The following is a 26,350-nucleotide window of genomic DNA, read 5'->3' on the forward strand; positions in this document are numbered from 1 at the left end:
ATACAGAAAGGAAAAATGATAAAGCTGGCGAAACAACGCAGCAAGGGAGTGATTCTGAGCTCAGCGCCGGCCTGGAGCTTATCTGCAGAGCCTCCGCTGTTTAGGAACTTCACAAAGAGGAAGTCTGAGAGTTATTTCAGATGCATGGCAAAGAGACTTCCACCTTTCCAAAGAAATTAAGATAAAATATAGTCTCCCAGAACTCCCTCAGCTTAATCTTGCCAGACCAGAACAAATGCTTCCTTTCCTCTCCAGCTTTTTTTATTTTTTAAAGCCTAAAGAGATACAGCACTTTCGAGTTTCACAGAGAGTGGAACGGCACAAATCCTAATTTTTGTCTCAAAACACCTTTTTCTCTCTATTCAAGACATTTAGAAAAGGAAACAGCTGATATTTTCCATCCATCTCTGACTGTGCCCTGTATACTCATGACAGCCTATTTCAAGGGCAGCTTAGATTATCCAAGTATTAAGAAAAAGGTTCAGCATGAAAAATCTTTTAAGATTTGAGTGTCCTGTTTCCTGAGCATAAGCTTTTAATTTGTCATGGCAAGATAAAGTCATGGAAGAAAATGTTTTGTCAAATTTCTGTTTGTTTCCTATCACCGAAGACAGAAATTGTATTGTAGAAAATTGCTCCTATACATTTTTGAAACATTTTGCCACTCTCATCCACTGAGGATGGCTGGAGCTGAATCTAGTTCTACTCCTTAGCAAAGAGTCTGAAAAAGCTTTGTGTTAGATCATATTCCAGTACAGTTTGAAGACAAATTGGCTGTACACAACCACTACAATAAGCATGGATTCAGACTTTTCTAATACCAGAACAGGACTAGAATTTCTCAAATGTTTGTAGTGTAGTCATCCCTTACAAAAATACCAATATAAAGTGCAGAAAGCTAGCTGGTTTTACTGCTGTGGTTTTTGTTTTTTTTTTATTTTAAGTTTTTGTGGTTACAGCTTTCAGTGCCAGAAAGATGCTGGTGGCTGTGCTGGCTGAAGTCAGCAAAACTCAGGGAACATTTACAAGAATTTGGTGCACAAGATCATCTCCATTAAACTCCTGCTAAACCCGATTCTGGCAACACCAGTCAGTTCTGCATGGACCACAGATGTGGCTTAACAGCTCACTGTGAGGAGTAAAAAGAATATATGAGAATCAGACACAGTTAAATGACACGGCAAACTCAGATGTGGTAAGGGGGAAACCTCAGTGAGATTTTCCTGTTTCACTATTTGCCACATACAGGGCACCAGACATCTCTGCAAAAGAAGGCATTTGGACAGATACAAAGAGAAACGTCTGCAGAAGTCAGAGGAGGACTGAGCTAAGACAGTACCACCCATTTTACTCGAACTCAGCCCAGGACCAGAGGCTGTGAGTGGGTCCAAACAACATTTCCTTCCCATATGATACCCTCTTCCCTTGCCCTTACTGCACCACTGGGCTAGAGCATCACTTCAGTGGAAGGAAAAGTCTTTGCATCAGGTACTTACAAGGGAAAACCAGAACGATGTAAGGGGAAAAAAACCCAAACCACAAGCCCCAGCGACTAAGGCTGCTCCCCCAGGCAGCACAGCAATCCCACAGTACAGTGGTGAGAGCAGGGTGGCTCTGTACCCATGTCCTCATCAATCTGGAGAGTCCTTACCAGGACTCCCACGTTTCCTTCTTCATTCCTGTAACTCCTCCATGCGGTGGACTGATTGGATTTCTCCATGCTGAGATGAACTACACTGCTTCAACAGGATCTTTTTACCTAAACCTGGGAACTGTTTAAACTAACCAATTGCTTAAAACCATCTAGGGGTAGAGGCAGGCTTTTCCTTTTCACAAAAAGGCAAAGTTAATCCCTTTACGCCTTGGAAGTGACATCTTGGTGCAGATTACAGCATTGGTGGGATGATCAGCATCCAGTATTTGTGTTTGTACAGCTCCACAAGGATTAGCAAAGCCTCCCTCCTCTAAAAAGTAATATTAGCCATGTTACCACATGTCCTCTCCTAAGGCCATGAAAATGGCCACCAAGGTCTGTACTGCTGTGGGGAGGTGATGGCCACTGCTTCTCCCTCCCACGAGTCCCATCACCTGCTCTGTGGGCATAGGTGGGTGGAGTATCACAGAAATCCAGCCCAAAATCATTTCTGCATCAGCTCCCTGACCTCAGCTGACCATCCGTGTGGTGGCACAGGAGGGTCTCCAGGTGACACAGAGGGCAGAGGCAGAGGAGGCTGGAGGGGGAGCTCCTAATTTTCAGGTGCTAACAGAGAGCGTAGCACATCCAATGCTGCCAAAAAGCCTTTTGCAAGATGGGTAACAATGCCAGGAAATAAAGGAGGAAAGTTCAGAGGGGGGTGTTAAACACTGGACACACACGGGGGATGGCAGGAGCCTGCACTGCTGGGAACAGATGGCTCCACAGAACCCACCACTGAATCTCAGCTCTTCTACACAGAAACTTTCAAGGAGGGGGAAGGAAATAATATTAGGAGGGAAAGAAAAATGCTAATGAAAATTAAATTAGCCAAGCTAAAAGAACTGATGCACCTAATCCATCATGAATGTCTTTGCTATGTAAAAATTCCAAACTGCAGCCTCTAAATTCAGCAGTGCTGCTCCTATATAATAACATCAGCTTACAAACAGAGGGGAAAAAACTCAGTTAAATGCAAACTTCCCACAGCAGACTGATATGATATTTTAGGAAGTCAGTTAGGGGTCATTTATTCACACAGTTATGAGCATTGATGTTATTTTAGCTGGTATTTATCACCAAAATAGAATCCAACAGCTGATGCAAACTTTTAAAATACCCTCTTCACATGCACTGCAAATATGTCAGGCTCTGCTTAAAAATGTAGTGGTACTTATTTACTTCTGCCTTTCCTTCTCCTTTTGCAGACAGAGCCAGAGACAGATGAACTGCTTCCTATAATGACTTCTGATTTAATTTTCATAAAATATTTACAAGATACAGGGCAAGCAGACCCTTGGCAAAACACATTAGGCAGGTGAGGGAAGGAAACAGGGCTATTTAGATGCAGTTCTTTATAATGCATTTCTGTACTGGGCAAAGGTTTGTTTTGAGTTCCCCAGACTCTTGTGTTTTGTTGTACATCTTCAGTTACTACCAAAAACATACCTGGGACAGAGGGGACACAAACCTGTAGTATTTTGTCAATTAGAAGGTTGTGAGTTTTTTTGTGCTGTGGGTTTTTTTTTTTCCTTTCTTTAAAGGGGTGGAAGAGGAAGCCTGCCAATTTAAAGGAAAATCCTGAAGCCTCATGCAAAAGCACGTTTCATTGTTAAGCTTTACCAAAGTCCTTTCCCTTTCCAAATTCTACAAAAAAAAAGAAACTGCAAACAAATGAAAAAAAAAAACATTTGAAAGGATGCAACTAAATTCCAGTCAGACAAGCAAAATTCAGGTGCACACTCCAGGAAGTCTCAACTCTGTGTGTTTTTTTTTTTTTCTTTTCTACTTGTTACACAAGACAACAGATTCAAATCAGATTTGCCAGTGTTTAAACAGCATATGGAAATTACAGGAAGAGAAGAGCAATACAGTCATTTGCTCCACAGTTCCAGCTCGGCTCCCTCCATATCACTGCCAAGATGGATGCTCCAGCTCAGCAACCCCTCTAAATTAGGCAGAGGCTGGGGTTGAGCACAGCTTTGCCCACTTGCTCCAGACCTGCATCTCTCTGGTCCCACCAGGTTATGTGCCAGGCAGCCATTCCCTAATCCCTTCTGCTGCAGCACAGGAAGTTGTCAGTCACAGCTCTGCCCGCCGGCCAAAGCTGTCTCCTTCCAACAGTGTTTACACCCTGTGCAGGGTCCACTCTGCCTGTCACCTTCAGAGCCAGTGCCTGGGGCCAGGAAAGACACCCCAAATCCAGCTGGTGCCTCCTCCTCAGAGCGCCCTGGGACAAGGAGTTTTGTTCCAACACAGCAGCCAGCTGTTTGCTGAAAGTCACTTCCTCAGGTTGAATATTAAAATAATGGAAAAGGTCATTCTCTGTCTTTCTGTCAAGCACCCCACAGGTGAAAGAAAGGATTGTAAACTTCAAAGGCTGACTGCATAGCCCAGATCAAAGAAGGAATCTAATGGAAAACTATAGTCATACCATGTTTTCAAGGTAAAAGCCACATTTGGCCACAATACACCCACACTGACACCACCTCAGCTATTCTGTCATCTCCTTCTTGTCTCGATCGAAGGATGAATTTCACAGAAGCAACATGAAGGAGGAAAATGCCTTAAATCTGAAGCCAGACTCAGACACGAGTGCAAGAACCATCTTACTTGTACCACCGGGTCTTGCAGAAGGTGAGGTATCCAGGGCCAGGGGGTACATGATGAATTTCAGGTGTCACGATGAGTATCAGTGGGGTGGAAGAGGTTTTTTGCCGCCCGCTCAGTCCCTCGACTCTTACAGTTTCCCTTGAGCCAGCACTTCTGCTTTTCCAGCCCTACAGCGAGCTGACTCCAGGAGCCAAACCACCGGAAAAGTATTCGCTTTCTTTTATAGGGCTGGTTTTTGGTTCACTTCCCCAGGCTGGCTCAGCACTGGGTCAGCCGTGCTAGGGAAAGGGGTATGGAGGAGCCGAGCCCCCTCTCTGCTCTGCTGATGCTAAAGGTGCACCAGTCAAGTTGAATCCCTTGGCTGTGGTTTCACATCGGTGCTAAAATATCTCCTGCCATCCCAAATCCTGCTCCCCCACACCAGCTCCACTCCTGGTATGGCTGTGCTGCGAAAGCAAGGTGGGGGAACTGAGCTGGCTGGAAAACAACTTGCTTTTCACAGGCTTCTTGACTCAAATCAGGTCCCCCTCCCCCTTACATAATGCTGAAGAAATGCCCTGGGAACCATGGCTGAACAAAAGCAAAGGTAAAAAAAAATAAAATAACAAAAAAAAAATCCTTTCCCACCCTGTTTTACTGTATGTTAAGAAATGGCAATTTCATCTTGGCTGTATTTTGTTTCTGACACATTTGTGCCTTAAGTACACAAATACACTAAAGCATTTAGCTCCAGATGAATTAAAAGGGAACACGCTCATAAACAGCTTCACACTTTAACTCATCACATAGTTTAAGTACATTACTACACAGCCAATTTATTTTTTCAGGAGACAAACATGCAGCTGGTTGATTGCAAGTGTGAAATGGTGCTACAACACACTCTGATCACAAACTCACCAGCCAGAAACTACGAACAGAGAGGGGCACCAGTCAAGTCACCTTTGGATGTGGAAATCTTACAGGCAGGTTTGCTGGTGACCCTTCTCATCCTAAAGCCTCATATTGCAAGAAAACAAGGGTTTCAGTAACCTGAAGGTTACTTAAATATTTGAGTGCAAGTTTGGTTATACGTAACAAAAATAATTAATAGAGTATAAAATGTAAAGAGCTGGCACGCTAAAGCATGCCATCATATCATCATCTAAGTACAGGGAAAGGCCAAACTGGGTGTTAAAAAGATAAGGAAGGGAGGGAGAAAGAAGGAAAGAAGGATAGATATCCTTTGAACTGCTGGGGCAAACCAACACCTAACTGGTGCACAAATTACAACAGAAGCTCTGGCAAGATGCAGCTATAAGGAAACTTCCACCACAGCAGAAGATCAAATTTCCATTTCCTGCAGGATATATCCCAATCCCAGTGCACAACCAACTGTGTTTGCATGTGGGAATGGTACAGAGCCAGAAAATACACTACAAACATGGTCTTGAGAGGAAATATTGTGACAAGAGAAACTGCTTACCCTCAGCAAGGTAGCTCAACACATCCCAGTTGCAGCTATAATTAGCTACATAAAAATTACACGACAGCAAGACTTAGAATACCTGATAGCAATACAGATATTTTCTGCTTAATATTTTGTTCTTCTTATTCATAATTCACTTAAGAGTGAAACAGTGCCAAAGTAACTGAAGTTCAATGCATTTGGGAATCGTGTTGAACTGCTTATTCCTGATCTGCAGCGAGAAAAGAATGCTTTGCCTATCAGAGAGTGACACAAAAGCAAAAAAACCAACATGATAAATACAATAAAGCAATACATAAATTTTGCAAGACCCCTACTCCCCCTCCTTTCTTTTAAAGGAAGCAAATAAAGCTTCAAAGCTACCCCATGAATCTCTCTCCTACCAGCTCCCCTGAGCTCCACACTACATCTCATGAATCTGTTATATACACAAGAATAAATGGATTTTATGTTCTGTGTACCTCCAACGCCACAGTAATTTTCATATTTCCTTCTGTCCAGATGACAGGCTATGAGAAAGCAAGGATAACCTATAGGTTGAAGTAGACAATAACTGCCCCCGCAGTTTTGAAGGACTTAAGTAAAAGAGCAGCTGCCCTCCCAGACGATACCTCTGTTTCAGTGACAATAGTATTAAATTATCAGTGAGTAAACCTTGCTTGTATTGGTAAAAAGACAAAAAAAAAGGGTTAATTTCCAGCATCACTGGAAAGAAACAGGAGGTCCTGAAAGAAAGGGAGAAACATAACACTAGAAAAACCTGACAGCCAGAGAAAAAACTTTCCACTTGACCTTCCCTACTGAAAAAATCTCTTTGAACATCAGTATCCACTGCCATTGAGCGTCGTGAATTTGTGTAGGCAAAGTTAACCTGAAGGCATCAAAACCCCCTCAAACAAACAACAAAGGAAGGGATAAAAAGCAGCTAGCCTTAAAACAGCTGGGTATTCAGGACCTTTTCACTGTTTTAGTGGCATCTCTCCTGCCTTCTGACCCCCGGCATACAAGCAGGAAGAATTCCACTGAAAAGCTGAATACACCCAGGGATTAATGGGAAGAAGGAAAAAAACCCCAAACTACAGATAAACCAATGACTTCAGCCTCCAGGACTACCTTGGTAGTGAGCCTGCTGGAAGAGATCAAGGCAGAGCTCCCAGTGCTGAAGCGCGAGGAGTGAAAGCCGTGTTCAGACACGACGAGCGCTCGCTGAGCTGGTGCTGCACTGACTGCTCGGGTGCTGGGCAAGGATGCCCAGAGCACCGTGAGACACTCAGCTATAAAAGAGTATAAAAGAGTTCACTGGTCAAAGCCAGCTATGGTTTCTTTTCTTTTTGTTTGTTTGTTTGGTTTTTTTTTGGTTGTTTTTTTTTTGAGGGAGGGGTTTGAGCCTGCTGGTTTCTGTGTGTGAACCTCTCTCTCCTTAGCAAGTACTTTTTTTTCTTTTTTCCTTTTAAAATCTGAATTAGAATAGCTGTGGTTTACAATGTGAGTCCAAAATCCAGACATCAGAGGATGTGGCTAGCAGCAATGAACCCTCTGGCTGTCCAGGCACAGCATAGCTGGCTGCTGGGCAGGAAGAAGAACAGAAGTGAGGCCATCGAGTCCTGTCACTGTGACAATCCCCTTGTCACTTTGCTCAGCCTCACAGAGCAAACAACGTGGATTTGCTGAAGGTGACAGCCCCATCATCCTCCAAAAAGCATTTTTCCTGTCTGCTACTCTAGCACAGTCTCAAGAAAAAGGAAATTGCAGGCTCTTGTGGCTCCTCAGTCCCTGAGCACAACTTCTGACAGAAACACATCAGTGCTTCTCTACTCTCGGCAACATCTTTTTCCACAGAGGGGTGGGATGAGATGCTCCAGCATCCCACAAAACTTACAAATATATTCCAAAGTATTTGGACCGGGTTTCTGCATGTCTACTTTACAGAAAAAAAGCTACAGTGGTTCTTTAAAAGAACCATCTGAATGTGAAACGTCCAAGCCAGCAAGAAAAAATTACATTTACTGTTTATCTAATCTAACTAACATAAATCTTATAAATTTTAATAGTGAGGCTGTAACACACTTGAGGCCCACATGGGAGATGAAAGTAGACAAAAGGTTTCATGGAAAGGCAGGAGGGAGAAATCTTTTTTTATTTAGGAAAGCAGGAGAGATGCAAGGAGGACTGTAATGGCAACATCTGCCCCAATGTGCACCACTCTGGTGGGGAATGGGTAATTGCGCCGGTCTCTAAAATGACTACCAGCACCATCCATGCCACGTAACAAACTTCCTAACTCAAACATCCCCAAGCACAGGAGTCCACATTCAAAAGGCACAAGGGGCACAGGATCACTCCAAACACACAATTTGGTGGTGAAAACACGAGTATGAAGACTCCTGCTGGAAGTCCGAGAAGAAAAGCAGTGGCAGCAAGATCTTCACCTTAGTGAAGCAGGAGAATGTTTTCCCTGTCTTGTAGTTGGGGAACCAAGGTAAGCAAGCTTTTAGCCAGGAGTCAATAAGGGAAGCAATGAATCAAATGTAGGCGCCTCAAAACACAACTCTGTGGCTCAGCCATGGGCCTCTAGATCATGCCTGCTCTACTTCCAAAATTTTGCAGGTCTCACTTTGAACAAAAACTAGGTTTTTAAAAACATTATTATTGATAACATGAAACAGCTGTGATTGTACAGTACATGTCAAACTTAGTAAGGCTGAGTTTTGCTGTTTTCTCTCTTACATTCGCCCTAACCCAGAAGGAGACTGCAGTCATTTTTTTAGAGTCACAAACCAGAATAAACATGGGAGCTGCTGTTCCTCCTGCCAGTGGGTGTCTTTTCTTTAGCACTAAAGCAGGCACAAGGCTGCAGATTTATCTGAAAAACACAAGTGGTGTTTCAGCTGAACTGGTCATAAGGTTTCAGAACAAACACCTCTGCTTTTTCAGATGGGATGCTAAAAGAGACCATTTCAGGCACTCTGAAGACTCTGGAAGACATTGACCTTTTTTCCTTGGACTCAATTCACATTTTTCACTTTGTGGTCATGTGGGATTATTATCTGTAATTGAAAGTAAAAGTGTAGATTAAGGAAAAAATTTTACACAAGAACCCAATTATATGACAAATTCCGTGGCTGAGGAACTATAGAATATATTCAGTCTGTATTAAATGTTACTTCTGAAATGAATGTTAATTAAAGAAGGCTGAAGATGCAGGCTGGATGGATGAAGACAAACAGAACAATCTCAGCCCGTTGCAATGACAGTGTTTTCCCCAATGGAGACAGAAGGGATGGCCAGTCTTACTCAGATTGCATCTCTTGAGAGGACGATTTATAATGTACAAGACAGGAGAAATTTATTTGCTAACATATGGAAAACATTTATGGGCTCTTCTGAGGATCTGAAATTAAAGAAACACAACTACATATTGTTAAAACTTCTAAATGGAGATTTCATTTAAGAAATAAGCATTTTTCAACTCGAGTCAGTGACATTTACTTCTATATGCTTTTGTTTTCTGCCCAATCAGGTATGAGCTTCAGAACAGAGGTCTGCTGTAGGTCTGAGCCACAGGAAAAGCATTAGTTGGCAAAGTCCTGTTTTTAAAGATGTAACCCATGCTTCAGGAAGATAGATGGGGAGCATACACCACAGGGATGGGGCAGGGTACTGCTGCCCAAGTTATCATCCTGGCACTGCAAGTTACTTGTGATGGGAGGAGATAAGGCTCCTGACACCAACCAAATGTTCACACTGCCACAACTGTAGATAATTCACCCCCTCAGAAACAAAAAAAATAAATCCACCTTCTGGTACAAGAAAATTATTTTCCACTAAGCCACCCAAGAGCATAGCCTGAAGGGGAGCTCTACCTCTAGGGCAAAACTTCTCTTTCCCATGGAAGTACCTTGCTGGATGCCTGGAAGGGCTGCATGACGAATAAACGAAGTGGATGATGCACAAGTTGCACACACAAAAATATGCACATCCCACAGAGCAGGACTGGAGTGAACATTATAAAAGCCAATTGACTGACATTATAAGGTCAGTCAATATCCAACAGCCACGTTGGAGTCATGGCTTCTATGTAGCGAGGGTGGTTGTTTTAAAACTGGTTGGTGCAAACATCGGTGCACGATGAAGTCAGGGTGGCTGGTCACAAAGCATCCTAGGAAATATGAGGTTTTGGACTGCTGTGCTTGAACAGATTGAAACATTTTCAAGGAGAGCAGGACCTCGGGCCAAATACTTGAGGCAGCAGTGCAGCAGCAACGGCTGGGATTTTCAGAGATGGGTAAATGACTGATTAAATGACTCAATCATGCAGATGCTTTTGAAAATTCTGCCGCACGCAGTTAAGTTTATTCATGCATGAGTGGGAGAGGGGGAGGACTGTGAAGATTTTAATAACTACCCTAGGAAATAAAAAAGAACAAATGTACTTTCTCTTTAAAACACAAGGGGGGAAAAAAATCCCAAACCCAAAAAATCCACTGCTGTGGCTGGGAAAGAGTTTACAGAAAGTTGCAGGGAAGTTTTGCGTGGAAGGATGACCAAATGGACTATGATACACTAGTCAAAAATATGTGCAAAGAAAGAATGAAACAGAAGGGTAAAAATAAAACATTTCACAGCCCTATCAATTTCTTCCAGTTTTAAACTGCTCCATGCTTCAGTATGTTATTTCTGGCTTATGCAGACTTCATACTCCACCATAATCTACCAGATAAATAGGAGTTGAGAGCTTTGAAGAGCTGTAGGAAAAGGAAAGACTTCGTCTCAGGAAAACAAAGAAGAAATATTAGTGAAGAAGATGCCCCTAAAGCCTTATTTTTGGAGTATAACAACACATCTGCCCTGATGCAACAGCTTGACTTAACAGCACCATGAGAGGAAGCACCACCAGTGAAGTCCCTCTGGCTCTCTGGAGATCACAAAACCACACAGAGAGTGTTGCCATGCAGGGCACAACTCATCCCCCAGATCCCCAAAAATACGCTGACTGCTGCTGAGGTTTCCCTGCTTGTTAATGCTATTGAGGATCTTCTTGCTCCTTCTCCATCAGGAATCCTACCCATAAATATCTGCACGGCAGGGAGTTACCTGTCACCTCCCTGGGGTCAAGACAATGCGAAAACTCTCTCAGAGTTTTGGCTCTTTACTTTGATTGCAGGAGTTTGAGTGATTTGGATGCCGCTGGAGCACCATTCATCCAACTTTTCCAATGCAAAACAACACCTACTTAAAGGCAACAAGTTCTTCCTCCCGGTAAAAAGCATCCTACGAGTTTAATAATCAACACTCAACCTCAAGATTGAGTGTGTGGAGAAATTCAGGAGCACTCCCAGGTCCCTAAACATCAGCCAGTAGGATTTTAGTAAAAAATATCCCTTCTTATTTCCACAGGCTACTTTTCACTGCTTAAACACTGAGCATTCCCATGTGTAACCCAGTGAGAGCTGGCACACACCCACCCAAGGCACATTTTGACAGTCATCCCCTTTCTGATGAGCACAGAAGAGCCACACACACATCAAGAGTGACTGTCCACCCCCAGCAGAGCACAGCTCGTCCGGTGAATCTGGGAGCAAAACAGCACAAATCGGTAAACGGCTCTGGCTCCACCGGTGCCTCCCCCCGGGTCTGTCCCATCCCAGAGCCTATAAATCACTTCTGGCAGGTAGTTGGGAAGCAGCTGCTAATGATAGTTTTGCTGCAGAGTGCAGGAAGTCACCTTTTAACCCTGCCTGCTGTTGTTTGTCTCCCTGAGCCTTGACAAAAGGACAGATGCAGACAACGTGCCAGCCGTCGGGAGGATCTGGTCAAAACGCGGCAGGGAACCTGACCCGGTCCCACACTTGGTGAAACACCACCCTCAAAAACACCTTTTGGCTTCTGGTGCTTCCTGGTACCCATTTTCAAACAGCTTGATGCTTGTACTCATTTTTTTCCTCATTCACCTTAACGATCCAGGAAAGTACCACAAAGACAATTTTGTGATACTGTTGCTGCACAGAGGATGTCCCACCTTCCACCCTCCTGGCACTCAGGCCCCACAGAACAATGACATTTATAATATACTAATGCACATATATATGTGTGCATGGGGGGCTGCAATCTGAGGTGAGCAAATAAATTCAATAAGACAAAGCAACTGAGCAACTCGTTTTCAGCCTGTGAAACAGCCCTGACCAGATCCAGAATTTCACCTGACAGGTTTTTTTATTTTTTAACTTTCCTTTTAAAGTGTGCAAGTGTAGCCACTTCTGTTTCAGCAAAGCTCCAAAATACATTTTAGACAATACCACAAATAAACTGCAAACAACTCACTCTTATTTAAGTCACTGCTGGTTAGGTAGATGGCACATTACTGTGCCTTCCTCCACCTAAAAAGCCACTTGTTTGAACTTTCAACATTTTATGTACAGGTGAAACATCTTTAAAGTTGGCTTCTGTTAAGAACTGTGATTCAAAATCTTATTTCCATGAGTATGTACCTGAGTAGTAGCCACCTCCTTGAGTTTGTAGGAAGCTTCTCATGGACAGAGAGAAGTATTAAGAGGTGTGTGTGCACCACTCAGACTAAGCCATAGGAAATTTGAGGGTGACTATTTCTTTACTTCTAGCCCCTGACATCATCTCCTCTGACATGCTTTTCACGTGGCAGTGGGAGGCCAAAAGAAACCCAGCATTCTGTAGAGGATATACTTCCATCAAATAAAACACACCCAATGGCCAAACACGGTGGTGGCTGAAAGCCAACCTTGAGGCATAAAAACAAAAAACCCTTTCAAACTTGACCATGTAAACCTGAGCATGAAAGAGAACGACCTCGGGTGACAGGTACTTACAGTGAAGACATCATCATCGCCGACCTCAGCCTCGTTGTGAAGGGTGGACGAGGAAGTCGTAGATCCTAGGGAAAAAAAACCACCGACTTTTTAAACACATGACAACATTTCCATGCAACCTTTGTTGGTTTTTTTTTTTTTAATCGGGTCGGTAAACGTTTGGATTCTCACAAGTTTGTGTGTTGCAGACACGTGAAAGAGTGGCTCAAACTAAGGAAGAAAAACCCATCTTCTGGGTTTTGGAAAGGTAAAATCCAAGCTAGGTTTGGAAAGGTAAAATCTGAAAGTGTCTGTAAAAGCAACTGTGTGGCTGGCAATGCTAATTAACAGTGTTAAAAATAGCAGTTACCATTTCCAATTACAGAAGACTTTAATTTCTGTAGAATGGTAAAGCTATGCACTAATCAGTGCTTGAGGCTATATCTGCAGTTGTCAAGAAACCATGTATGAGTTTTTCGTCACATATTCCCTAAATCTGGGGGCAAAATAGCCTTTTGTTTAAAAAAAACAAACCTGACTTTGAAAATGAAGAGTTGGTCTGAGTTTTTGTCTCCTTCCAAATCTGGAAGTTGTTATATACTCTAAAGGTCTTCTCTGTTATCAGCTGCTTCTCAGAAAACCACCCTGCCCCACATAAGCAAAGCGTTTGAAAGGAGCTGATATGTGTAAAACCATAGAAAAGAGCAAAATATTGGTGTGCCACTTTCACTAGTTACATGGCAATCTTCTGGAAAAGTGGGAAAGTGTATTAAAAAAATCTTCTTCCAATGTCTTTCCTCATCCTGTGGGTGTTCCCCTCCGGAGCCCCTGGAAAGCCCAGTCAGCACCCACATCCCAGAAGGGTATCACAGAGGGTGACACACACCATTGCTGGACTTGACAGTAAATTTATGCTGTAGCTAAAAGGGGGTGACCCCTCTCCTTACACCAGCCCCCCTTCCTGTCTGGCTTCACCCTCCATGAGGCCTCCAAGGAAGGTGGGTGCAGCAAGATGGTCTTGGGGGAGAAACTCCAAGTCAAAGGTCTATTTTTCTGCTGTAAGCCCACTGTTAGACTGAATTACAGCCCCATCACATCTCTGACCAAAATAGATGAACGGTTTGTACCGCCTTCATCCTGGAAATTTGTTAAAATAACGTGCTTTATATAATGCTATCAGCACCAGCCTTGGCTGCTCTCAGTTGCATCATCATGAAGATGTGCAGAGCTAAGTGCGAAAGCCCACTTAAAACACTGAGTAATGTGGAAACATTTGTGCCATTTGCTACATTAGCTTTAAAATTAAAATACCCCAATGCTCTATGGAGCTGCATAGGATTCCTGTACTTGTGCACCAAACTTCTGATGCTACAGGGAATGAACTGCAGGTTAAATATTAACAATAAAGCAGTGATTTCATGAAGTTCCGAATGCACAGTCAGCTGTGCTTAATATTACCTGCTAAATTCGATCAAGTATGTGAACAAAAAATGAATGACAAATGAAGTCGGCTGCCCGACGCTGTGTGTGTGCATGAGCCAGTTATTGTTGTTCATTCAGAAAGCCTTATTTGGAAGTTAAGGAGGAACACATTCATGAGGATCAGCCTGTACTGTTAATGGGATAAATATAGATTTGCTGATTTTGAAGCATCTGAGATGCAGCAGAACTTGATTTTAAATACCTCCACTGTAAAATGGATCAGAAAGAGCAAAACAGGAGTTGCCAAGTATCAGCATCTCCAAAAGACCATACAGATGAGTTATCACCTCCTTGAAACTTTGCACAGTCCCGTGTCACTTACATAAAACATCACTTTTATGACTCAAAATGCTTCACAGTCTTAGCAAGAAGAAGAAAGCGGAAAGTCTGGCTGTAGCTTCTTCATGTTAATTGCACAGAAAAAAGCAAATGAGTAACTATTTGAGAACATCCTTCCTCTAACTGATGAGGTATTTGCCAGCAAGGAGCACTGGAGGATTAATTGTCTCCCAGTATCTACCATTTTCATGTTAAAGCAAGGACAGGGTATCTAGAACATTAAGCTGTCTTATGGAGCTGGTGTCCTCAAAAATAATACACATCTGGACGTATAGTTGAGTGAGTATCCTCAAAAAATGATACCATCTGTACATAAAAATGTCCCAGTCACACAGAGGGAGAAGGCAAAAGGTTTTGAACCACTAAGTCCCTACGTAAAGTGGCATGGTTAAAAAAAAAAATCAAGAAAAAACCCCCATGAAGAATCAAATGTTCTTAAAATAAAGTACAATAGAATTATAGCTGTATTATGATTGCCTGATTGCAATGAAATGGGAAAAGGAAAAATTTATGACAACTTCAAAGCATGGGCAATTCCAACGCATTTTTTGCAGAATTAAAAAAACAACACCCCAAAACACAACAAAGTCTTCAAGAACTACCATTCAACGAAGAGGATGCAGACAAAACTAATTACTTCAAAATAAAACCAAAGACAAACCAAAGTTTTATTCAACTCCAGGCAAGAATTAATCCTATGATTTAACAAAGACTTCAGCAAGACGAGATTTGGCTGCACATAAAGAAGAGCCTGGGCTGTTTGAGTTGCCATCACTAGTGTGAAACCCAAGCCTATCAAAGAAAGCAATAACAACAAACTTGATGATAATTAAGGGCGAGAAGTGTAGACAGATAGGATCGAAAAATACTTGGACAGAAACACCTTATGTCCTTAAGGCAAGAGAAAACTCAGTTCTTAAAAGCTGATTTTAAATCCATCCCTCTTCCCAGCTCCCTGACTCAAACCCCATCCCCACTCTTCCAAGGTTGGAAGGGTCCACTTCCATGCTACCTTCAATGAGGTCCTCGATGGCTTTCCTCACTCCTCTGTCGAAGGCTCGAGCATCGGCGGGGCTTTGAAAAGTGAGCCCAAACTTTCTGTTGTCAACTTTCCAGTGGTGGAAGGTGGGATTTGCCTTCGTGTACACCAGGTCCTTCTTCACAAAGCACTCCAGAACCACCTAGGAGGGCGTGAGCCCCAAAAGAGGAGCAAAGTCACCTTTCCCACCCCAAGGACACAGCCGGCACCATCTCAGGCCAGACCCAAAAGCAAGCCAAGTCATGCCTTACGTAGGGGAACATCCTTCCCTACCAAACGATGACTAACAAACACCAGACTCTGTAATTGTTCTCATAACCACTGTACATTCATCTTTTGCTTGTGCTTTGAGTAGGCGCTCATTCCATAGCGCAGGAGCCTATTTTAGACCCAGGCTCAGCATTGGCACAGGTTAAGCTACTGGGGGCTCAGGTGGAGGGAGAACCTCTTCCCTCCATAATTTTGCTCAGCAGAAATTTTATCCACCACCAGCAGCAGATTCAGGAGGAGCTGCAACATTCCCCTCACTGTTTTTAAATTGTTCACCCCCAGCCAGACACTCATCTCAACCTTTGCTGTGCCAAAAACCATCTCTAGGGTGATGCTCTGGGAGAACAGGAATGGCTTGTCATGTCTTAACTCCATCCCCCAAAACCATAAGCATGACTCCCAAATAATGCCAAAAAAAGCATCCTAAGCAAAATAGAATTGCAAAAGACAAACTACAACTGAAACAGCTTTAAAACACCAGTCTTTTTGAAAGCAAGATCATTTCTGACTCCAATAATGCAGTTTTGGAGCCTGTGCAGGGAGTGCTATTTTTAAGCTGGCCCATATTTTCACAGGAGTCTATTTCAGAAGAATCAAACATATGAAAACGAGATAACAAACTGTAACATCTAAAACTGCCCCTGGAAATCAGGAAAAGGCTTTATTAATTTGATTTGTGCAAGGATAGAAGAGAGTTCCTTTTTAGATAAACAGCTACCAGGAGAAACCGAGTGTGTCAATTCATAAGAGACAACTTGTCTTCATATTCTCACTCAGCTTGTTCAAACCTTGAACGGCACGCAGCATAAATAATTCATGGCCCATTTTAAAAGGCCTGCGCTGCATTACTCAGTGCAATGTGACTGGCTTCATGGGTTCTTTACACTTCAATTCACTTCTCACTTACCCCCACTAGCTCTTAGAAAAAAAAAAGAAAAAAAAGCCCCCAAAACAACACAGGCCCTCTTTCATTCAAAGGGGATCTTCGCATGGATGTCAAAAATTTACCTGCTCCTTCCAGGTGGCAGCTTGCCAGCCTAGATAGCAAAAGGTGGCAATTCTAGATGAGGATAGGTTTGTTTTGTCCAATCTGGTATTATTTGCACATGGTTGTTTTTTATGTTTTTAAAAAACAAACAAACAACAACAACAACAAAAAAACTTGCACAAGAATACAATAGCAATAGATTTGGGATAATTCTCATTATAAGAACAGACAAAAGTTGAATTAGGGTCTATTACCAGTTTGTCTTTCTGCCTTTCACCATGGATTAGAAATCCACTTCTTCCATTGCCCTCCGGGTACGTGACCTTGCAGACGCCAACTCTACTGAGACCGCCTCCTTCTTGCGGCAACCATCCCCCACTGGAGTCATCTCGGGTCATAACCACAGCTTTGACTCGCACAATATAGCTGTCACTGCAATGGTAACAAAACAAAAACAGAACCTTTTGTGAGCATCACACAGTCTCATCGCAGTGTTTTTCTCGAGGGCGGCATTTAGATGGCGCTGGGCTGACCCCAACAGAGAGTTCCTGCCCAGGATGGAAGTCCACCTCCGTGATGGATGGCCTGGACCACTCAAGCCACCATAGGAAAGAGACCCATCAAACACCAAGGGAAGAATCCATTGGGCTTCCAGATATTAACATACAGATGGAACAACCCGTGCTTCCTGACACTCTTTCCCTCATGCAGCTGGGGACAGGGACCAAGAGAGTGGGGTGAACAAGGCAGCACCCCAAGGTCACCTTCTACAGGGTATGCATTGGGGCATCAGGTCTCCAAAGTGCTGGAAGGACACGTGGAGTTCAAATAACCCATGAACAAAGTGTTTCAAGTTTTTTGTGATCAAATTCTTGAAGTGGGTTTTGGAAGATGACACTCGAATTCCTTTGCATCATCTCAGTTCAGGTCATCAGGACTACACCATGTCCCTAAAACAGTTTGACCAGCATTTCAAGGAGCTTTGAAAGGCAGAGTGTCACAACCTCACAAGAAACTATTCTGGAAGCACCTAAGATTTGGAGATAATCCAGATGCCCACCACAAGAGCTCAAAAGAGCCCCCACAGCAGGTGGCTCTGCTACCCCAGGCCTCCTGCTCCACCCTTTCCACTCCATCATCAGCAGTCACTCCATCATCTGCTGGGGACATGACCAGGGTCACTCAGAAGCAGAAAGGCCACCACAGAATGCAATCAAAAGAAAAAGAAAGCACCTTGCACAGAATACGCAACAGACCTTGAGTTAAAATGGGCTGTCCCCAGCACAGAACTGCTGGGCAATACCCAAATTAGATTTTTGGTCCTTGATGCTGCCACTCAATCAATGCAGCCCATCACATGTTGGACATGGATTAACACAGTGATGCTCAGGACAGCACTGGCAGCTGTGATGCCCTCGCAGGGAGGTCACCACAGTGTGGCTGGATGTCAGCCAGGCACAACCAAGGCACTGCTGGCTGCAGAGCAGCCGAGGCACCCACTGGTGCCCACAAAAGTGCTGCAGGGCACTCAAACCTGAGAACATCAAAAAAAAAGGATGCACAAAGAAAACTGCCCAAGGATTGTCCATCTCCAGGCCACAAGGTGCGCTCACCAGGAGGAGGAAGATCAACTCGCTCCAAGAGGGCTCCAAGAGGCAGCCCTTCAAAATGACAGGCACCACCCTTTAGGGAAAGAAATTTCTCTCTGAGGGAAGCTCTGTATCCGGACATTTTCCCAGCATCCTGTATAACATGACAACAGAGCCAGTATCCTGTACAACATTACAAGCAGCAGTAGCTTTCTTCATCCTGCACCAGGCAGAATTGCCTCTTGTTTTCCGACATAATTTCTGCAACATATTTGTAATTCAGGTGCTAATACTTAAAGTCCGAGCTTCCCTTTCTCTAACACGACCAGACCTAACATCTAAGCAAGCAGCCTCATGGATCCTACCTGAAGGTAGTTTTGAGGACAAATCAAGGGAAGCAGTGAGCATCTTTTGGGACCAGCTCATCCCTTCTGCAGCCAGAGAGATCTCGCCAAGCACACGCTGCAATTTTCCCTTCACCGCCTTTATTTTATGGATACGCCAACCTTCTCACTGCACCTACACAACGAAGGCAGTGCACAGATGCTTGAAGTTCATCCCCTGTTGCTCAGAGGACTTTGCACTGGCTGATAAAAAGCTTTTCAGCACACTCAAGATAGGTGGCCCATGGGGTACCACAGCTGACACACACAAGGCATTCACAGAAACTTTGCTCTTAAGAATATTTTTGCTCGAGTCCTTAAAGCAGCATCCTGGTACAGAAAACAAGGCAAGTGTGTCTATAAAGAGATCCAGTTACCTTTTTATCTTTTAATGAAAACCCATTTCTAGATTTTACAATATCAACTTTAATCTTTGACTTCCTGATACTCAGAATTAAGCAAAATACCTCAGCTAATTTCCTACTGTGCAAAAACTGAGCTGCTTCCACGCAAGACAGTTTTTGTTTTCTTCTCTGTACCTTTCCCATATGGTCTACAAGGATTAGCAATTAGCAGATGAAGAAAAGAAGCAAGCCAACTATACATTTCTATATCGTTCTACAGTTCCCCAAGGATCCTTTCTAGACTTATTTTTAGCTCTCTTCTGAAGTCGGAGCCGCTCAATACGACCTTCTCTCCCATCCTCCCGCAAAAGTCATCCACACACAAACTGCTGCTTCTACTTCCACACTTGAAAATTGCCACTGGCATTATAGCTTCCTGCAGGATTTACCATTCACTTTTATGGCAGCAGTCGGAGCCTTGGGCTGTCCCAAAAGTAATGTCTGCCTTCAGTTACTCTGCTGCAAAAACAGTCCACTTAAAGGAAAATTAACCAAGTAGTAGCTACTCAGTACTTTGTGATTCCTCCCAATTATTTGTGTTTCCATCAGCTCTCAGTAAATTCTCTAGGTTTGTAGTTATGTTTGAATACTAGTGGATGCCTACACATTAAATTTAGGTGCCCTGACTACTACCCCTGCCCATTATAATGATGGCCTGGCGAAGCACAAAGCCATATGGTTTTCATCTTCATATCCACACTGATACTGTGACCCATAGCTCTTACAAACTCTGCCACCACATGCCAAGAGAATACCATATAAACTGCATTCTTCCCATCCTGAAGAGCTACCTCCTTAAATATATCAAGCCAGAAAACCTAGTTTCCAACCCCCTACCATGGCAAGATGCCCTCTGTTCCCCTATTAGAGCCTTGTCCAGTAGAAGGGTTCACCTTTGGCAGGGCAAGCAGAGCTCTGGCTCTGTTAACGTAATCCCTTGGCACGCTTTCCTGCAGGATCAAAAGTCATCAGTGACGCTGGGCTCCCTGCAGAGCCCTGTCCCCACTCCCACTGTGCTCCAGCCACAGGCACATGCTTCCCAGAGTGCAATCTATGCCCAGGCACTCGGGGAAAAAGGAAGAAAAGACTGAAGGAAAGGAGATGGTTAAGGGTTCTTAGGGCTTGACATCTTGATTTAATCACTGGATTAGGACTCAGAAGCTGCACGTTGAATTTTCAAGGCTATGCACAGCTTCCTTCAGTCTTCTGTCTAAATCCTGCCTGCTGCTTCCATCCACAAGCCTAGAATAGGCAATGCTTCTTTCCCTCATGCCAGTGTTGATAAATACTTGGGAGGTACTCAAATATTTCAGGTCCATATAAGGACCTTGCTTCCTTAGTGTAAAAGCTGTTTATTTTCTTTGCTATTTAATTTTACGCGACTGCATCAAGGCTCTCGCTGGTTCCAGGCATTCAAAATCCTGAGGAGCAAAGGAGCAATCTGCAAATCCCAAGTGCATGTCACTGCTGAAACCATGATGCACCGAGGCAGTGAAACACCTGCATTTTTATCACGGCACCTTTTCTTTCAGGAAAAACAGTTAATGAGGTACGTGACAATATTTGGTCTGTTACAATTAATGAGATACCAACAGCTAAAAATGAAACAGTTAAAGAAAAACCCCACAGCAGCCTTAGTTCCCCTTGTTTTACTGGCTTCTTAAAACTTTTAAGACTACTCTAACTGTCGGGTTTATGGCCTATGTGTTATGCATTTCATGCAAACTATTCTTAATTATGCTCTTAAATGGAATACTTTGCTATCTTAACCCTACAGATTTGTCTTCAACAGCCTTAAAAGCTTGGGAAGAAAGTATCTGAAGGGATTACCCAGCTGCATGGCAGCTGGCCAGCATGTTCCAGGGCTGCTCCAGGTTGTCTGCCCGCCCCACCCTGAGCAAAAAAAAAACAAAAACAAAAAACAACAAACCAGAATGAACTTGGGGAGTAAAGGTAGTGCTGAAAAGCACGTTCTGTTTTTATTGGAAGGAAAAGAAAACCCTTTAAAAATTATAGCTTGTGGGTGTGGGTATATATATAAAAGTATTTAAAAAACCATGTGTGTGTGTCTGTGTGTATAATTGCTATTCTGGAGGACACTGAGCATTTTCCTAAACAAGAAATAACTGAAGGATTACCTTTGCCATCACTGAATGCCAGTTTTACCTACAGTCCAACTTACAAAGCATTTGTGTGTCTAAGTGGTGACATTTAAGGCTGATAGAAGTGCTGACACCATCCAGCACTTTCCAACATGAGCCACATCACTTCCAGCAACACCAATGGGGGACAAAGCTCTGAGCTGCCTTGTATCCTCAATGTGGGCTTATGACTGCTATCCTGCATCCAGGACTAAACACCAAATAATTCACTTGCTAGTTAAGGCTTTAGTCTCACCAGTGTCTTTGTAAAAGGAAGGTCAAAGTAGACAGCTCCCTTCCACCTGCTGCTCTTCTTCTCCACTTTGCTTCCAACGCAGCAACTGCAAATACCATGTGAGATGTCTAAAAATCCCAAGGGAAAAAAAAAGTAGACCAACCCACCACATTTACTATTCTTTGTTGAGTCACACTTAGCATCTAAAACACTTCCCAGACACATTCCATAATGCAATAATGTTTTTTCCTCCAGCCAAGCTACTTGACCAAAATATAAGCTTATAACCTTCCTTGCTAATATAGCCATAAGGCACTTCAGTATTTTCCTCCCTTCCCAACCCTGCAGCCTACAAGACCAGGAGAGATTCAGGTCTCAGACAGAAAGGTAATTGCATCCAATGCGTTTCAAAATTATGGTCTGCTGTCTTTTAACAAATGCATTGACATTCCCAGATCCCAGGTTTCAGGGAAGAGCCAAAAGGACAGCAGGAGGCTGCTAATTCAACAGCAGCAGAGGTCAAGCTGTTCAGCTGAACTGGGCACATAAACACAATTCAAACTATTTGGATCCATGCAAACATAACTTTACGATCACTGGGGCATAACCTGGTTTTGGCTGAGTTGGATGTATTTCGCAGTGCCAGGTATTTTCCCTGCCCCAGCAGCTCTGGCAGCTGGAGTTAAAGCCATCCCATTCCGCCCAGGTGATTGCTGCAAATTATATTGTGAGTATTCCTCTTTGCAGTTCATCCCACAGCCAGAAAGCAGTGACATTTTGGTGGAAGATGTGAAAAACTACTATTTTTGGAGCCACACGTTCTTGATCTGATGTTTGGTTTGTGAACCTTCCAGTAAGGGTGAAATATCTGAAGATTACAACCAGCATTTTCTCCTTCAAAACCTAATTTACCAATTTGTTGGAAAGCAAACTTCTGAGTGCATGCAGCTACAGCAAAATAAAGTTGATATTTCCATACCAGTTGAATTTTCAGCAGGTTTGAAACTCTTTCAGTAAGTTTCACCATGAAAAAAAAGCCACTTGTGCCTCTCTGGTCAGATCAAATGCTAGAACGCAGCCTGAAGAAAACCATGGAAGACCTCCCAGAAGTTTTCCTTGCCCTCACTTCTGCACCACATCAGGAACACAGAACCACTCTATTTGTAACCCAACTTCAGTATCACAAATTTGCCATCTGTATTTTTCTGTCTTTCAAATCTAATACCATCAGAATAAAAAGGCATCTGGGAAATTTTAATTTCCACACAGTCAAAGTAAATACAAGACAGGTCAGTCTCTACATTCCTTGCTCCAGAGATGCTGGTCAAGAGCAGCCCTAAAGAGGGGTCAGTCAGGTCCTCCACAGCCAGTGCTCAGCAAGCCTGGGTTTGCTTCAAGCACTTCAGCACATCCAAAAATCCTTCATAGGAAAAATTAATAGCAGTTTTGTTTGGGGTTTTTTTCACGAAGAAAAAGGACTTCTCAAAAAACCAAGACACCTGCAACAACCCAGCCACCCGCCTCCACATCTCCCTTAAATACCGAGGCAGAGAGGAACAAAGGAATCCTTTCACCAAAATGTGTGTTCAACATTTAAGGCTGATTTTATTGCGTTTACGAGAAGCAGCTCTATTCTAACCAGTTCAAATGGGATTTCATAATTCCATAATTATTTCAGATGCTTCCAGGAAGCACAAGAAAACTCATTTTTGAAATACATACATATATACATATAAATACATACAATGTAGTCCTGCATGGACTAAATCCACCTTTCAGCCTCTCCTGTGCCAGACTTGCCTGATGATCCCCACAAAGTGCTGTACACATGGGCAAAAACTCAAACAAACTGGCAAGCAGCTTTTAGGGAAAAAAGCTGGCTTGCAAGAATGCTGATGGGCAAGCAAAGATCCATTGATGCAGCTCAAGTGCATGGAATTTAAGCAGTCTCCCAGAAATCAGCTTATTATGCAAACAATATTGAATTAAAAAGAAAGTCTAAAAGCATCAGGGCAGGTTAATTTATGAGTTTTGTCTGTATAGAAGCATCTATGTAACATGTTGTTGAAACTGTGTTAGAGCTATCAAAATCCACAGCAAATCTTGCCATAAAAAGACCCAAAAAGTTGTTTTTTTTTCCTATAAGACAGATGTGACATCAGTGGCACACACACGCTCACAACAGAACTTTTAATGAAATCTTATTTCATTTATTTTAATGAAAACGTTAGCGAAATTTTAATGAAAACAGAATCATTTAATGAAATCTGTAAAAAAAAGTTTTCTTTGAATTTGTCGAGTGGATCAATTTTGCAATAAATGGCTATAGCTGCATATGATGGCATGTCTTGAAAAATTATAAGTGACAGCAAAACACAAAAAAGAAATCAGTTAAATAACACAATACATTTGAATAATTTGGCCTGCAGCTTGTGCAGTACTGGCAAGGGTTGCACACTCAAGTCCTCCTATTTTTGTGCAAGAGTATGAAATATTAACAGATTACAAGGAAGCTAATTAGTACTATCATTTACTGTAATGAGAACGGAAGTTGTTGTTGCATGACAGATGGTATTTGTTTTATATCACATGTAAGATAAGCAAAAATCACATAAAAGTTTAGCCAGCCAAACAGGTAGATCCATAAGATCTGCATCCTGAATTGATTCCCCCCCACCTCAAAAAAAAAGCCACAACCAAGTTCTACCCTAATTTTTTTTCTAACCTACACTGACCTTAAACACTGTTAGTGCTATCCTAAGCTACCTAACAAGCACAGCAACTGTATTCCATAAAAATAATTATGTATCCACACCAACACGGACACAGTCTTTCTGAAAACTCAAAGTTCACAAAGGAAAGAAAAAAATCCAGAAATTGCTCACCGAAAGCAACTGAATTTTCCCCCACTATCCTCCATTTTGATCAGTGGAGACTACTTTATTTATCCCTTTGTAAACATCCTCCGTGACACGTATGTTACAACTACAAAGGGTAGACAATATTTTGCAAATATAAAAAAAAATAAATTCTGTGACTCAATTCCAGCTGAATCTGTATCAGAGGAGGGCTGAGGGAGTAAGCAGGATAACTGTGGTTTAAAGCTAAAAGGTTTTTATCTTTTGCCAGATAAATGAACTTTAAAAAAAAAATACATTCTTAGCTACAACAAAACCAGCATGCACATTGACTTTGCCTTCCACCTCTCTTTAAATCTCCTACTTCATCACGTGTCCATGGAGAGGGACATCAAGGGAAGCAGCTTCCCAGGGAGCATCTATTTTCCTCTCTGTATTTAAGAGAGGGTGCACGCTAAACCATTACTTCCGAAAAAAAAAAAGAAAGAAAAAGATATGTAACCAGAAATGAAAGGCAGTGTTTCACAGAAGTAGCCTTACATATTCACTGATAAATCATATGCTGATTTAGACAACATTCAGAAGGGCTGTGGGGGCAGATGGGGGAAGGCGGAGAAAAAAAACCCACCAACCCAAGAGAAAAAAAATATGAAACTATATCCAGGCAGAGCACACACTTACCTGCTGGGGGATGCCATTTCCTCTACATTTTACACCCTCTTTGCTCCGTTTTACCATCATCGCCACCACCAGCCTCCCGTGGCACTGGCTACCCCACGTCCCAGCGTCCCAGCTGGCTGCTGCTGGGCGAGGAAGCGGCTTCCCCCCATGCGTGATTCAGTCTCCTTGAGGGATGTGCTGCATTGTACCGGGTGAGTCATCCCAGAGGTATTCTGCACATTACAGCCCCAGCCGGACCATTACTCATTCGCAATATCCTCCCGGCTCGAAGAGCACAAGCGCACGCATCGACCAAAGATCCTCGCTTCCCCACCCCGGTTATAGGCTGGAAAAAAAATAAAATTATTATGATACAACCCCCATAAACCCATAAGGGGGGGTGTTCAGCAGCAGCTGACAGGGCGAACGTGCTGCCCGGAGGTTGCACCAGCCCGGCAGGCGCGGCACTCACTCACCCAGGACTACAAACAGGTCCAAAGTTGAACGCAGGTGTCACATCCTCTGGTAAACCCGTCAGCACTTTAATTCCCCCAAAGCTGCTAACACAGCGCTGGGACCAAGGGTCCAAGCAACTACACAGGCCCAGAGGAAGCACTCAGCCTCCCAAGGTGTCTGTCTCCATCGCAAGTTTTAATGGGATTTTAAATATTTCCAGCTTGCAACAGGTTGGTATTTCTAAGTATTTAGATACAGATCCTTGTGTACCATACCTGTGCAGGCAGCCCATGCTACTGAAGCGCCAACACAGCGACATCCCTACACAGGAGCTTAATTTTGGACAGCTGGTCTCAAAGTGCTCCATTGCAGCTCAGAAACTTTCCTAACTGCTGGATCTCCTCAGAGCTCAGCCAGTGTGTTGTGTATGTCCCCCCAAGTTCTATGATCATCCCTAAACACCCTCTCATTAAAGCAGAAATGCTGCTCAAGAGCTGCTTTGGCACCAATGACAAGAATAAAAATTGTGACACTGGGGCTCTGAAAGCAGCTTCTAAAAATACTTGTCCAGTTTCTGAACTAATCTATGCTGATGATTAGGTAGGAGGGGAGAAGAAAGCTAACTGAAGTGTTTCCAGGCTCAGCTGCTTCTGCCTTACTTAAATCTGTTTTAACCCTGATTTGGAGTAAAAATTACGTTTTTCCCCAAGACGGAGAATGGCAAATGCCTGAAAACATCTTTAGGAAAGGTGCATCCCCACCTTGGAGACATAGTAACCTAAAACCACATATGCTCTTGAAAACTTCAAGCTTGGACCACAGAAATGCTGAGCCTGAGATCAACAAGGTTTGAACCCAGCTTCAGTGCGTAGACACCGGGCTGCACAGAGGACGTTGAGGACATCTGAGAGGGC

General features: G+C 43.1%; 1 protein-coding gene across 1 annotated transcript in view; it reads right to left on the minus strand.

The window, feature by feature from the left end:
* The window catches only part of SPRED2 (sprouty related EVH1 domain containing 2), a 35,595-nt gene extending 9,690 nt beyond the window's left edge, over positions 1–25,905 (minus strand). The window contains exons 1-5 of the mRNA XM_027663061.1: positions 25,712–25,905; positions 25,002–25,326; positions 16,965–17,142; positions 15,426–15,594; positions 12,614–12,678 (exon numbers count right to left, since the gene is read on the minus strand). Of these exons, the coding sequence (XP_027518862.1) occupies positions 12,614–12,678; positions 15,426–15,594; positions 16,965–17,142; positions 25,002–25,018 (429 nt within the window). The 5' untranslated portion in view covers positions 25,019–25,326; positions 25,712–25,905. The remainder of the gene's footprint in view (positions 1–12,613; positions 12,679–15,425; positions 15,595–16,964; positions 17,143–25,001; positions 25,327–25,711) is intronic.
* Between the last annotated feature and the right edge of the window lie 445 nt (positions 25,906–26,350).

Source organism: Corapipo altera, unplaced genomic scaffold (assembly GCF_003945725.1).
Source record: "Corapipo altera isolate COAL_440 unplaced genomic scaffold, ASM394572v1 94, whole genome shotgun sequence".
Lineage (NCBI taxonomy): Eukaryota > Metazoa > Chordata > Aves > Passeriformes > Pipridae > Corapipo > Corapipo altera.